The 13,827-nt window shown below is 39.3% G+C and overlaps 1 protein-coding gene across 1 annotated transcript in view; it reads left to right on the top strand.

Moving 5' to 3' along the window:
* The window catches only part of DNAH3 (dynein axonemal heavy chain 3), a 107,556-nt gene that overhangs the window by 19,246 nt on the left and 74,483 nt on the right, over positions 1–13,827 (top strand). The window contains exons 10-20 of the mRNA XM_073362223.1: positions 3,516–3,711; positions 4,736–4,915; positions 5,799–5,935; positions 6,083–6,188; positions 6,790–6,968; positions 8,211–8,395; positions 9,679–9,802; positions 10,493–10,646; positions 11,733–11,877; positions 13,091–13,302; positions 13,575–13,666. Coding sequence (XP_073218324.1) covers positions 3,516–3,711; positions 4,736–4,915; positions 5,799–5,935; positions 6,083–6,188; positions 6,790–6,968; positions 8,211–8,395; positions 9,679–9,802; positions 10,493–10,646; positions 11,733–11,877; positions 13,091–13,302; positions 13,575–13,666 — 1,710 coding nt within the window. The remainder of the gene's footprint in view (positions 1–3,515; positions 3,712–4,735; positions 4,916–5,798; positions 5,936–6,082; positions 6,189–6,789; positions 6,969–8,210; positions 8,396–9,678; positions 9,803–10,492; positions 10,647–11,732; positions 11,878–13,090; positions 13,303–13,574; positions 13,667–13,827) is intronic.

Here is a 13,827-nt window from a genome sequence, read left to right on the forward strand (position 1 = left end):
TGCAGTGGGGGAACGCACAAAAATGTGCATCTTCATTTGTTCCTACAAAACTCAATGTTTGCATGTGCAATTATATAAGTGCTAAGTATTACCGCTGACCCATATCCTTCTGTCTTCATGAAAACAAAATTGTGATTTTTTTTTTAATGAAACACCCCAGGAAAACTATGGTAATTTTGCTAGAGTAAGGACTGCATTATGTGGCAGATTATATTATTATATTATCAATAATAATATTATTATATTATTATCACTAGCTGCATGCACAAAAGAATAGTTCGATGCACAATTTACTGGGTTTTTACTTATCCAAAAGGTATGCTCAATGATCAATGGCTCCATGTCTAGTTGGCAGCCGGTATCAAGTGGAGTGCCCTGAGGGTTGGTCCTGGGGCCGGTTTTGTTCAATATCTTTATTAATGATCTGGAGGATGGCGTGGATTGTACCCTCATCAGGTTTGCAGATGACACTAAACAGGGAGGAGTGGTAAATACACTGGAGGGTAGGGGTAGGATACAGAGGGACCTAGACAATTTAAAGGATTGGGCCAAAAGAAGTCTGATGAGGTTCAACAAGGACAAGTGCAGAGTCCTGCACTTAGGACGGAAGAATCCCATGCACCGCTACAGACTAGGGACCGAATGGCTCGGCAGCAGTTCTGCAGAAAAGGACCTAGGGGTTACCGTGAATGAGAAGCTGGATATGAGTCAACAGTGTGCCCTTGTTGCCAAGAAGGCTAACAGCATTTTGGGCTGTATAAGTAGGAGCATTGCCAGCAGATCGAGGGATGTGATCATTCCCCTCTATTCGGCATTGGTGATGCCTCATCTGGAGTACTGTGTCCAGTTTTGGGCCCCACAGTACAAGAAGGATGTGGAAAAATTGGAAGGAGTCCAGCAGAGGGCAACAAAAATGATTAGGGGGCTGGAGCACATAACTTTTGAGGAGAGGCTGAAGGAACTGGGATTATTTAGTCTGCAGAAGAGAAGAATGAGGGGGGATTTGATAGCTGCTTTCAACTACCTGAAAGGGGGTTCCAAAGAGGATGGATCTTGACTGTTCTCAGTGGTAGCAGATGACAGAACAAGGAGTTCTCAAGTTTCAGTGGGGGAGGTTTAGATTGGATATTAGGAACAACTTTTTCACTAGGAGGGTGGTGAAGCACTGGAATGGGTTACCTAGGGAGGTGGTGGAATCTCCTTCATTAGAGGTTTTTAAGGTCAGGCTTGAAAAAGCCCTGGCTGAGATGATTTATTTGAGGATTGATCCTGCTTTGAGCGGGGGGGTTGGACTAGGTGACCTCCTGAGGTCCCTTCCAACCCTGATATTCTATGATTCTGTGCGTGCATACTTGCAACTGTGCCCACATTTGAAAAATTGACCCTAAAATCCAGAATGAAGCCTTGTACATTATCATATTTGTATTAGTTTTGATATTAGCAGTGTTTACAAACTGTTGCTGTTCTGGTTGATCATCCTAAGCTAAACTTGATAGGCCAAACTGTGTAGTCAAGGAGGGAGCACTGCAGAATTTTTTCTTGTAAAACTCATGTGCTGTTATCAGAGTATAATATATAAAATATTTAATTTTTAAGACAGTTGAAATCCTGCCCCCATTGGCTTCAGAGGGACCAGATTTCAGATGCAAAGTCCATGATACAGAATTTAGTTGCAGAATAATGATCCCCAGTTGCTACATAATGGCCCAATCCTGATCTCAGTGAAATGCATCAATGAATGGCTTAATTCCCATTGACTTCAGTGGTTCACAGTTAGTCCCTAAAGGTCTGATCCAAAGCCTGTGTCATCAGTGGAATTCCTCCCATGGGCTTCAGCGGGTTTTGGATCAGGCCCTACGTCCTGTGGCATTTGCTATATGGAAAATGTTGAGACAGAGCCAAGGCATTTATCTTTCAGGCAAGTGACATTGATTGTGTGGCAAGGTTCTCTTCCTAAGCCTGTTATGTTTTAAACCTGTAGTACTGTAAGCTTTCACAAACTAACCTAGAGAAAGGACACCATCTGACTGATGAAAGTTTCCAAGCTTTAGGAATGTGGGGCATCCATCCTCACAGGATTTGTTGGCTACATCAGTCTTTTCTAGAGCTTTTCATCTAGGAATGTGCTGTTTTTTTTAAAAGCAGGCTAATAATCTTATTTACTTCAATCCATTCAGAATGAATTAAAGAAATAAATCTTGGAGGCCTTGGGATCTTCAGATGTCTCCTCTGAGCTTCAGAACTTTTTTCTGAAACTGGTAGCATTAGCCTAAGCCATTTGGCCTCCCCTATGTGAAGCATTTGAAATCAGCAGGGCTTGGACTGAAAGCAAGAATGGATGTTTGGTTTAATTCTGCTTAAAGAGGAGTTTGAACGCAGAGCTAGATGTGAATAGGATAGAAATGTCTTTATTTGAAAACTGCTTATTTCTATCTTCAGTTCTCTACAAATCCTGCTTGAGTCCTGTACTTTTCAAAAAGTTCACAGGAAAGATATTGAGCAGCTCAGGCTCATCGACGTGGTACTCCACAGGTCCCAGAGCCTCCAGTGTTTGAGGTTTTTAAATTCATTTTAAATTATTAAAAATCATAGAGGGTCTGGGCAGCTTATTAAAAACAAGTGTTAAACTTGGATGACCCGGACCACGCCCACAGGACCACCATGTTCAGCACTGGTAAAGCTCCAGATCCAGCACAGCACTTGAGCGGGTGCCTAACTTTAACTTCATGTGCAAGCCCCTGAAATTTGAATCAAGACCCAAGGGAAGAGGTAGAGGGACCTGAGTCTTGATACCTCTTGTCAAACACTGGAGCAAATTCAGCTGAAGACAGAGCCTTATCCTGCCTCTTCTTTCTCACATTCTCTTCCCTTTCTATCTGTCTTCCTTCCCCTTGGTTCTGTCTCTTTCATTCCTTAGCTCCCTATTCATCTCCCTTTCAGACTGACTCCTCTGTTCCTATTCCACTGCAGTCGCCCCAAAAAGTCCTCCCATCCCTTGGGATGTGTCATGTCACAGACACCTGTATCAGCTCCCCCACCTCCACTGAGGCTCCAAGCATAGGCCAGTGGAATTGGTGTCAAAAGCCATTTCACACAGGGCTGCCATGAATTTGCCATTGTGGTTTTTATGAGTTTAAATTCTAAAATTTAACTCTAAAAATAATATCATATTTATAAAAATCCAGCTGAGGGGATTGAAAACTGTATCACACTGAAAATTGTCATGCTAGACCAAACTCTACTTATCTGGTTTTGTGTTGATAGACTAGCACTGTGGAACACCCCCCCCACACACACACACACACCGCCACCAAAGTAGGCATCCCCAACTCAAGCAATCAATATCTTCAAGGTTTTTGGTCCAGCTTTGTTTGACCTTCAATTAAAGACCAGTCTCTTCTAGACAGCTGAGTTTTGCTGGTTCCTTGGGTGACTGCTTAGTGCAGGTTTCATTACATACAGCACATTAAGTCTATAGGGTTTTTAAATGTTCTGTGCTTTTTGTTTTATTGTAGGTGGATCCCAACTTGTGCATCCCTCTTTATTGATCAGAAGGAGATGTGGCTTCATTTGGCACCCCAGAGTGACTATGATTCCCCTAAGCAAATTGAAGAGTATTTTGCTTCTGTTGCAAATCTCATGTCATTACAGCTACGCGAGATGGTTATTAACTCTTTGGAAGACCTCCTGGCATTTTTTATGATATACAAGGTATATGGAATGAAATGGGTTGCTGTTGTTCCTTTTCATTGTGATGTAGAAATAGGAATCTATACATTCCTCAAATCAAATACCTTTTCAGGGGTAAATGCCCAGGATTCCTCCTGCCTTCCAAACTTATGGCCTGATTCTGTAAAGCCATGCTGGTATTCAGTAGGACTTCTTGTGTGATCAAGAACAATTCACTTGTGTAAGAGTTTGCAGGATCAGGACCATAATTAGCAAGTTCTAAAAGTTTTCAGCTATTGATGTGCATTGCTGTAGTTTTGCTGTTTAGATAGGCTCTGATCTAGCAAAGTACTTTAGCACATGTTTGACTTTAAACATGTAAGTAGTCCAATTGAAGTCAAAAGTGCTTCAGTGCTTTGCTGATTCTGTCCCATAAAATCATATGTGTGTACAGGCAATAACTACTTATTAATATATGTGGTGCTATGACTCCAGCATATGAGTGCCTATCATTTCTTCCCTTCAGTAACATGGTTGTGTCAGTAGTTAAGTATCACCCAGGATCTGCTATAATCAGCTACGTAAAATATTTGTAAATAGCACAGATTTGGCTGGATTATGGCAAACAGCCACAGAAGCATATTGACAAAGTGTGGAGCTGCACCCGCCTTGTACTAAGGTTTGCATTTGGATGACGATGATTTATGATTTGTACTGCAGTAGCTCCTAGATGAGGCCCCCAGACATTGTGCCAGGTGCTGTGCAAACAATTGGGATGCAAACAAAATAATTAAAAGCTAAATAATTAAAAATGATCATCACTCATTAGGGGTTTGATTCTGTGAGGTGATCAGGGCTCTACTTCCATTGAATCAGTGAGGACTGTGCGGGTCAGTACCTTGAGAGATCAGGCTCTAGATCAGGATGAAGATACTGGTGGTGCAGTGTATTAAAAAGATCTCAGTTTATGTATGGGATTTTAAGTCATTTTTGAATGACTTTTGAGTTGTGCATGTTATACTTAATTAGTTCAGCATTTATTGTTTTTGTGCTTTTTTCCCTTGAGGATGGGAATGACTTTGGAGAACCATATCAAGAAATGCAGTTCTTTGTCCCTCAAATACTAATAATGAAACTCAATGTGGAGGAACCCAAAATTGTGTTTCAGCCACTTTGGAAAGATTGTTGGAATTTAATCTACTACTGTTTCATGGAGATCCTGCGGAGTTCGGAGGGACTTCTGAAGGTATAGGGTAAAAGAAGGGAGATGGGCTGTATTGTGCAGAGAATGCTGCATGCAGAATGAAACCTATAAGTCAACCTTCAGCTAATAAAGTGATGAGTGTGGTATAAAAACTCCGATACAGAAGACAAACAGAGTTACGTATGGGTAGCTGGCTAAGCTTTAGTGATTATAGTAGAGAACATAGAAAGGATTCCTGCTCACATCCAAGCTGCTTTATTGCTTTGGTGTGATCTCACATACTGTTCAGAAACAAGGAATATGTGTTGTCAAGTGAAAGCTATTCCAACAGTACAAATAATTATTACCTCTGCTCTCTGCTAATTTTCTTACAATAACAGATTTTTCTACAACTATTCTAAGTGGGAACACTTTGTTTTTCATGACAATTGGAAAAGTGCAAATGTTCTGATTATGTTTTCCCATTTATTCCATTCTATTATATAAAAGTGTCCTCTGGGATTCTTTAATGTTCCTAAGTAAAATGTTCATAAAGTCGGCCCAATTTTTAAACACAGGCTCTAACAGAGCATCAGAATCTTGCATTTGAGTGCTCAAATCAGTATTTAGGAATGTAAATGCCAATGCCTAAAAACATACTGGATGCCACTGAATGCCTGCTCAAGTGCCTAAATTTGTGATATTTGAAGTCCAGTGGCCCACTTATTCTGAGCTTACTCCTGACTATGGTCCTGTTTCAGCAAAGCATCAAAGCATATTCCTAAAGTGCGTGTTTAATTGCTTTGCTGAAGCAGGGCCAGTGTAGTGCAGGATGCTGTTTCTGCCAGATCACTAGATAGGTAGAATTCTGCACTTCTAGCCATGGTGTGAAATGCCCTTGCTTTTCCTGTAGTATGCTGTATTTGTGTTGTGGGGTTCCTTCTAGGTAGAAATGCAACTCTTTCCAGAATTAAAAAAAGATGACGCCACTCTTCGTACAGTGAAAGTGGATGAATCTTTGGTTTCAGAATATGTGAACAAAACTGCCAGGATATTTGATAGCAACATGGTTGGTCCACAGAAGTAAGTTTTTGCTTTTAACTTTGATGCTTATCTAGATCCACCAGCATGTTAAGGCAGCATCAGTGTCATTTTTGCATGTTTACTTCCCATTGCCATGAAGCCTAATTTGGGGATCTTGTGTTTGATTTACAATCTTCTGTGTTTAAGGTACTTAAATGTGTACAAGAAATACAGTGATCTTTTGAACAACAATGCAGAACAAGACATTACTGATTTTTTGAAGGAAAGCCATTCTCTAGATGATTTCACTAAGGTAACATCTAATAGTATTATTATTACTAATCACTCATACAACAGTCAACATTTACATGGCAGTTCACAGACACAGATCACAACAAGTTTTCCACCCCATGCTTTCTAGTCTAAGGGCTTGATACACCCTTGTAGGTACAGAGGAGTGGGGACAATTTACATCCACCCTTGCCTCTAGGGCAGCTGTGCCAGGTTATGCTGGGGAGGGCAAAGCTATGTTCCATGCAGAGTCCTACTAGCGGAGGCTGTCCAGAATGTGTACTGGATCAGCACATCCTCTCTTTGTCCCTCTGCTCCCCTCTCCTTAGCCAAGCCCACGCGCTTTCTATGCTGCTCCTGCTGGGCTGGAGCCCTGGCTGAGTGCAGTTTTTGCAGGTAACTTGTGCCATGACACCCATGTGGACTTTTCATTATTGGGGACCTCCCGCTGGGTTCTGGGGTTGGGAGTGATTTGAGCCCTAAATGGGTAAACATGGATTGTTATTTCTGTTTAAAATATATTATCCACCTGGTGGCTGACAGATAATTCTTTGCCCTCATGTAGCATTTCCTATCTGTAGAGTCTAAGGAAACTAATAGGATTATTCTTTTCCCTGTTGTAGAAGATTGACAATTTAACAAAACTGAAAAAAGAAATAGCCTCCATGCATGTCACCGTCCCTCTCGCCATGTTCTGTCTGGATGCTTTAAATCTGAATGAGGAGCTTTGCAATCGGGCCCAAAATCTTAAAAATAAGCTGATTCAATTTGAAGTGGATGAAAACAGGGAGTTAAATAAGAGGTACATATATGTGAGAATGCATGGCTATCACTAGATTTGTGCATTGATGCGGTATATCAGTGCCTGTGTAGATTCCTGAGATAAATTTTATTCATCTGCTGGATTTTTACAGGTATATCTACAGGCTTCTGTAAATTAACACAGCATTTCACTGGTTTGCAAGGACTCCATGTTGTGCATGTAAAGTTGACCTGAAATGTTCTTTAAATAAATATTTTTTTAAAAAAAAGTTCCTGAGTTAGGTTCTACCTGGATAGATCTGAAAGTCACAATGAAAATATTTGACAATTATTTCCTTTTTTACTGACTTGCTAGAAGTTAAGTTAAGGGTTCTATATTTCCCCTGCAAGAACTAATGCCCAAATAAAGCAGGGTAAGGACCACAGTTCCCTGTTCTGCATATCGAGATGTCTTTTGCAAGAAAGACCTGGGCCCTGAACTCTAGTTTTAGCCAGTAAAAAGTTTACTTTACTATGAATTTAGCTTTAATCTACTGCATGCATCCAATGAAGTGAGCTGTAGTTCTCAAATAAATTTTTTAGTATCTAAGGTGCCACAAGTCCTCCTTTTCTTTTTTTGGTATAATTGTGCTTCACTTGAAAGAAATCCCTTTTCTTGTGAGTAAATATGGATGGTTACTCTTGGAATTGGGTTGAACTTGAAGTGTCTTGAGTACTGTGCATGTATGGATAACAAAAGTGCTTAGTCCAAACCTGAAACAAGAAAACACATTGTTGGGAAATGATATGTAATGGGTGTCTTTTTTGCTTCTGTATGTTTCCCATTTTTGTCCATGTTCATTTTTTGGGTGGTAGTTTGAGGATCTCTGGGTAAATCTTATCTTTTTGCCTAAATTTCATGCAGGATGCTTAGTTCTGTAGATGTCAGGAGAATAAGTGAGCTTCTGATTTCTGCACTTAAGGATGCCTCTGTATGTAAGAGTTCAGCTCTTGAAACAGAACATTCTAATTGTGTGGGAGGGAGCAGTTAACATAGTGTGTTAATGCCAATTAATGCCAATTTAACAAGCATTCTACTGTACGGATTTATCAGTCCTTGAAAGAGTGGTAGGATGTTGGAATGCCCTTAATTAATGCATGTCTGTTATGTGTATTAATGAGAATATCTTGTTTGTAAAGGGGCATTAGTATCCTTTGACATGCAATCTGCATTAATGAGATCCTGCACCACTCTTCATTAATAATAATCATAATTATGTGTCTGCTTTCTTTTTTGTTGTAGTATTTGCAATCAATACAACATAATTGCAGACAAAGTCAGTGAGGTGCCTTTGAACACTGAAGAGCTGGTAGAGCTTACAGCATACTTAAAAAAAGCCAGTGAAGTTACTGTTTTTAAGCTGAGACGTGAGATCTCTGAAGCAGCCTACAGGCTGGAATTCTTGATGGACTATGCTGATCTGCCTTGTATGTTTAAAAATATGGTATATAAAAGTGTCCCTGGCAAAAATGTGTATATGTATGTGTCTGTATACACACACAAATATATATGTATATATGTATATTGCTACTGAAAGGTTCCAAAAAAAGGCAAATGGCAAGACAAAAGGATTCTCTAGAGGGAAAAGATGTGTAAATGCAGGAAGATTCCCCTCTCCCCTCCTCTGCCCACACATTCTTCCTTCTCTATGATCTCTCGCTGAGAGATCTATGAACTGAGAACTCTTTCAGAGAATTTTTATAATATGTGCAATGATTCAACTAACATTCTTCACCACTGTATTGGCAAAATCAAGTAGCCTGGTTATTTATTAAAGATATTTCTGTCAGTTTAATAAATTGCTGCAAGGGTTTTGAGGGTAACTAAAAATAGTTTAGAAATGAAAATCAGTGCTCATCTAAGGGCTTGTCTATGCCTGGACATTTAGGACACTCTTATTCTGGGATAAGAATATCTTTCTCTGATTTAGTTTATTCCACTTAGCTAAATTATACCAAATAGCTATAGCAGAACTGTTATTTGGAATAGCTATGCTGGTCAGTTTCTCCCACGTAGTCAAGGTTTCATGCAGATAATGCAATATTTCTGAGCTGATGTCAGTATTTTGTCCTACCACTAAACTATTTAAGGAAACAAAGTTAAACAGCCAAATCCACATCTGGGCTGTTTGAAGGTATCTATTTAAGTACCCTTGAACTTCCCAGGCCACATCTTTTAATAGGCCATATCTGAGGTCCTTACTTATCTTTAACATAATCCTTACTCAGGAAAATTTTCCAGTGGAGGGTTGAATAAAAACTGAGTAGCACCAGCTCACGTTTTCATGATACTGGCTTTGTTTTTGTTTTGCCGTATTTGAATTTTATCCTTTTCAAATCATCCGTCTCTTTTGAAATGTAGAAGAGCAAATTGGGGTAGCACTGGCATAAATGAAGGTAGAAACAGACTCACAGTTTGCCAACCAACTATAATAATTTTACATGAGGATCATGCTAGGTCTGATTTTGAGACCAACTTGGTCTGCAGTTTTACTCCCACAAAATTACAAGTGAAAACAATTTGAAATGCTAAATGACACCCCAGATTATTTGTGCTTGCAACATTCCACTCACAAAAAAATGGATGCCACTTTTTTAAAGATGTGTCACTTTTTCCTAAATGTAGTCTGAACAGTTCTGCTTACTCTTCATAATGACTACTTGGTACACTGCTCGAAGGATAATTTCCAAAATGTTTTTTTTAATTGTAGCTGAGGACATAAAGCTGAATAGTACTGTTTTTCACTGGCCGGAACAGATTGAGATAATCTTTGAAAATAGCAGAGCCCAGTTGTTTAGCAGGAGAGATCATGCAGAGGTTTCTCTGGTTAAAAGGTATGCTATTAAAATAGGACATTCCCTTGAACTAGGAGTTTAAACTTAATTAAGCAAGAGAAATGAAAAGGCTTGGGACCAACAAAAAGGGAGGTACTGTCAAGTCAATGGAACTGCTCGTGGGTGGAAAATCTGTCTTCTAGTACTGTGGGGTTTTAAACCATGTTTCAGAAAAATATCACTAAGCAGGATGGGCTAGATTTTTTCCCTGTCCCGGAATAAGTCTAATGGATGGAAGGAAGGATGATGCTATGATTTTCATAATTTCATCCCATTATTCCTAATTACACCCCCATATACTATGATAAAAATGTTATGTTCTCTCCTTGTTGTTTGTACCTTTCATACATCTATATGTGGTTAGTAAAAGGCAGCAAGGACTAGTCGACTGAGCATGGGACTAAATTTTAAAATGAGTCCTGAGTTCTAATCCTGTCTCTAGCACTAATTTACTGCATGGATATAGGCAAATTAATTAACCTTTGTGTCTCAGTTTCCTCATCTGTGAAATGGGAACCTCATAGGGCTGTTGTAAGGATTAATTAATTAGTATATGTTTGCAGGGGCATCTTTACTTACAAATCCTAAATTTTGAGGTTAGATTTCACTTGATGATGCCCTTTGTAATTTAAAAAATAACCAAAAGCCTGAAAAATGTAATATTACTGAGCTATCTTTGACTCTAATTAGGTGTGCCCAGTTTGAGGCATTACTTGAAAGTTATTTCAAAGAAGTAGAAAGTTACAAGAAACGGGATGTCATGACCATCGAAGAAATGAAGAATAATGTTGAGAAATTTAATGAGCTGGATAAGAATCTGGATAATGCACTAGTGGAATTTGAGGCAAGTAATTATCACCTAGCTTAAGTGAAAAGTTTGTTTGTAATGTGTGTTAGGTAAGATAGATGCTTAGGTTCATATCCTGTTTTTTCATGGTCATAGGCACATATCTTGGAGTTGGCTTTGAATAATTTCCCCAAGTTCTCAGACATCTATTGGCAATATCCTGCCATTTCCATTACTATTGCTGTTTATTAGAGTTGGTTTGAAAAACTGGATACTCTTGACAAAAAATTTAATTAGAAATTCATTTCTTGTGGGTTTTTTTCTCAAAAATTTGAATTTTAAAATTTTTCTATACCTGCATCATCCTCTCTGCTGACAAATCTGGGTCCATGTGGAGGCAGGGCTTCCTCAATGTCTAAGAATAGAGGGAGAAACATGTACAGAGATGGCTCTTATCTCTGAACATGGCCTCTAAAGCACAGGGCTGGGACTCAAAAGTTCTAGGTTCAGTTTCCTGCTCTGCCACAGACTTTCTATGTGACCTTGGGTAAGTCATTTAATCTCCTTGTGCTTCAGCTCCCCATCTATGAAATGGGGATAACAGTACTTATTTTCTGCCAGCCTTTCTCTCTCTTTTTTATGTTGATTGTAAGCTCTTTGGGGCAAGTTTATGGTCTCTTACTGTGTACATGTACAGCACCTACCACCTGGTCTTGCTTGGAGACTTTGAGTGCTATTGTAATGCAAATTAATGAAAATAATAATCATAATGGATAAAATTTACCAATATACTTAAGTGACATAGGATCCTAAGTATGCATGTCACTTCTGAAAATGGGAGTTAGGCTCCTGTGTCTCATTGAATGTCAATGATATTTGGGCTCCTAAAAGTCTATGACATTTTTTAAAATGAGATTTAAAGTCATTAGGGTCAGATTTTTCAAAGGTATTTAGGCACCTAAAGAGGCTGATAGGTGCCTAATGGGATTTTCAAAAGTCCCTTGGTGCCTAACTCCCTTTAGGTGTCTAAATACCTTTAAATATCTGACTCTTAAGCCCAATTAAAAATGTTACCCAATGTTTCATAATAGGATTCTTACATAATAATTGGACTTCTTAATGGAAATATTTTTTTTCTTAAAGGCTATTAATAAAGAAGAGGAGTTACTTGAGCGGGAGAAGAGCCAGTTTCCTCTACTACAAACTATAATTGTAAATAAACAACCCTTTGAGCAACTTTGGGTAACAGCTTACAATTTCCATACTAAGTCTGAGGAATGGATGAATGGTGAGGACAAGAGCTGGATGAAATATTTCTCACAAAAAGTTTATATGATGAAATTTACCAAGTTTGAGTTGGCTGAACTTCTGTAGAATTCTGTAGAATTATAGCCAGCGATCTTTTGAGAAGCAACTGGGACCAAAGCCCTAAGTTCCTGATATTGAATCTGTTTGTCATACTGATTTGCTGTGTGGTCTAGGGCAGAGGTTCTCAAACTGTGGTCCACGGACCACCAGTGGTCCGGAAGCTCCACTCAGGTAGTCCACGGATAGTTCCCTTTAAGATGCACGCCTGGGTAGCTGCACACAAGAGAATGAAGGGCCACCCACCTAATTAGTGGGCTCCACTGATTAGGTGCCTTGACCCTGGAAAAGATGCACATGTCATGTGAGGTTGTGGTCTTGGGGGGGGAATAGGGAGTAGGTGGGAGGGAGCAGTGGGGTGAAAAGAGGGGGTGGGGAGAATTTGGGATGTGCAGGGCTGCGGTGGCCAGAGAAAGAGGCGATTTTCCCCAGCTCCAGGGCTGTGGCTGCCGGGGAAAGATGGCCCTCCTTCCCAGCCTCAGCTCTGTGGCTTCTGCTGCGGCTGTGGGGAGAGGGAGAGACCCCTGCTCCTTCCCAACCCCAGCTCTGGAGCTGCCGCTGTGGGGGAGAGAGGGCACATCCATCGCATTAGAAAGGTAAGGCTACTGATATTAAAATATGAGTTGTGTGCTTTTATTTGTAGAACAAAAAATGTTTAAGTCTTTTTTTATATAGCGCTTTTATCCAAGGTGCTTTACAATAGTTAGCTAACAGTAGAAACATCTGGAAAGGTCATTAAGTGGTCCACCAAGACAGACCCTCAGCAATTTTCAAGTGGTCCGTGGGAAAAAAAAGTTTGAGAACCACTGGTCTAGGGCAAGTCATTTAATTGCTCTGCATCTCCGTGTCCCTATCTATAAAATGAGAATGCTATTACTTACTTACTGAGTTGGTGCAGCTGTTGCAAAGATTAATTAGTGGCTGTGTGTAAAACATTTTGAAGAGGTAAAGCACTGTATATAAGTGCTAAGTATAATTGTGGGCTTGGACCTGGGGTTATTTTAAGGTAGATTTGGGAATTTATCTTGTTCGCACATTTTCCTTAAAGGAGAATGGTAACAAATACCTATAAATGAATCTTTTTAGTGATAACTTGCTGAGATCTTCTTGCTGGCCTTTTCTAATTATACATGCAGGATCTCTCCAGGACTTGAATTCTGAAGAAATTACTGAGGAAATTGGAAATATGTGGAGGACAATGTATAAACTAACTAAGACTTTTGCAGACCTGCCTGGACCTAGACGCTTAGCAGAAAATGTGAAATTTAAACTTGACAAGTTTAAGCAGCATCTTCCCATCCTGTCTATTGCCTGCAATCGCGGAATGAAGGACAGACATTGGGAGCAGGTGCCACAGAAATACATTTTAAACAATGAAAACATTCTACCACGATAAGGAAATCCACTCAAAATTTACCACATGATGGTCCAATATTGAAATCCTTAAAGGTGCAGGCAAAACTCCCTATGACAAAGTGGGAGTTTGGCCTGCGGGTAAAACTACAGAACTGGGGGAAATTATGTTGGTTTTTCTTTAACTTTTATATCTTACTAGCTACTTGATAAACGCTGCTTACAAATTTATGTGATGATTGTGCTTATTTTTTCACTTATTTTCAGATCAGTGAAATCGTAGGATATGAAATAAGACCTGATGAAAGTACTTGCCTTCTAAACATGTTGGAATATGGATTATCAAAGTATATTGAAAAGTAAGAAATATATACTAAATCTAATTCCTTAAAATCAATTAGTATATTTTATATGCTTTCATAATCAGATATCAAATTCTAGTGTATTGAGGCTTATTGGATTGTTATTATTATTATTATTATTATTATTATTATTATTTTATTTTATTATTTTTAGAGTT

This window comes from Lepidochelys kempii, chromosome 10 (genome assembly GCF_965140265.1).
Source record: "Lepidochelys kempii isolate rLepKem1 chromosome 10, rLepKem1.hap2, whole genome shotgun sequence".
Taxonomy (NCBI): domain Eukaryota; kingdom Metazoa; phylum Chordata; order Testudines; family Cheloniidae; genus Lepidochelys; species Lepidochelys kempii.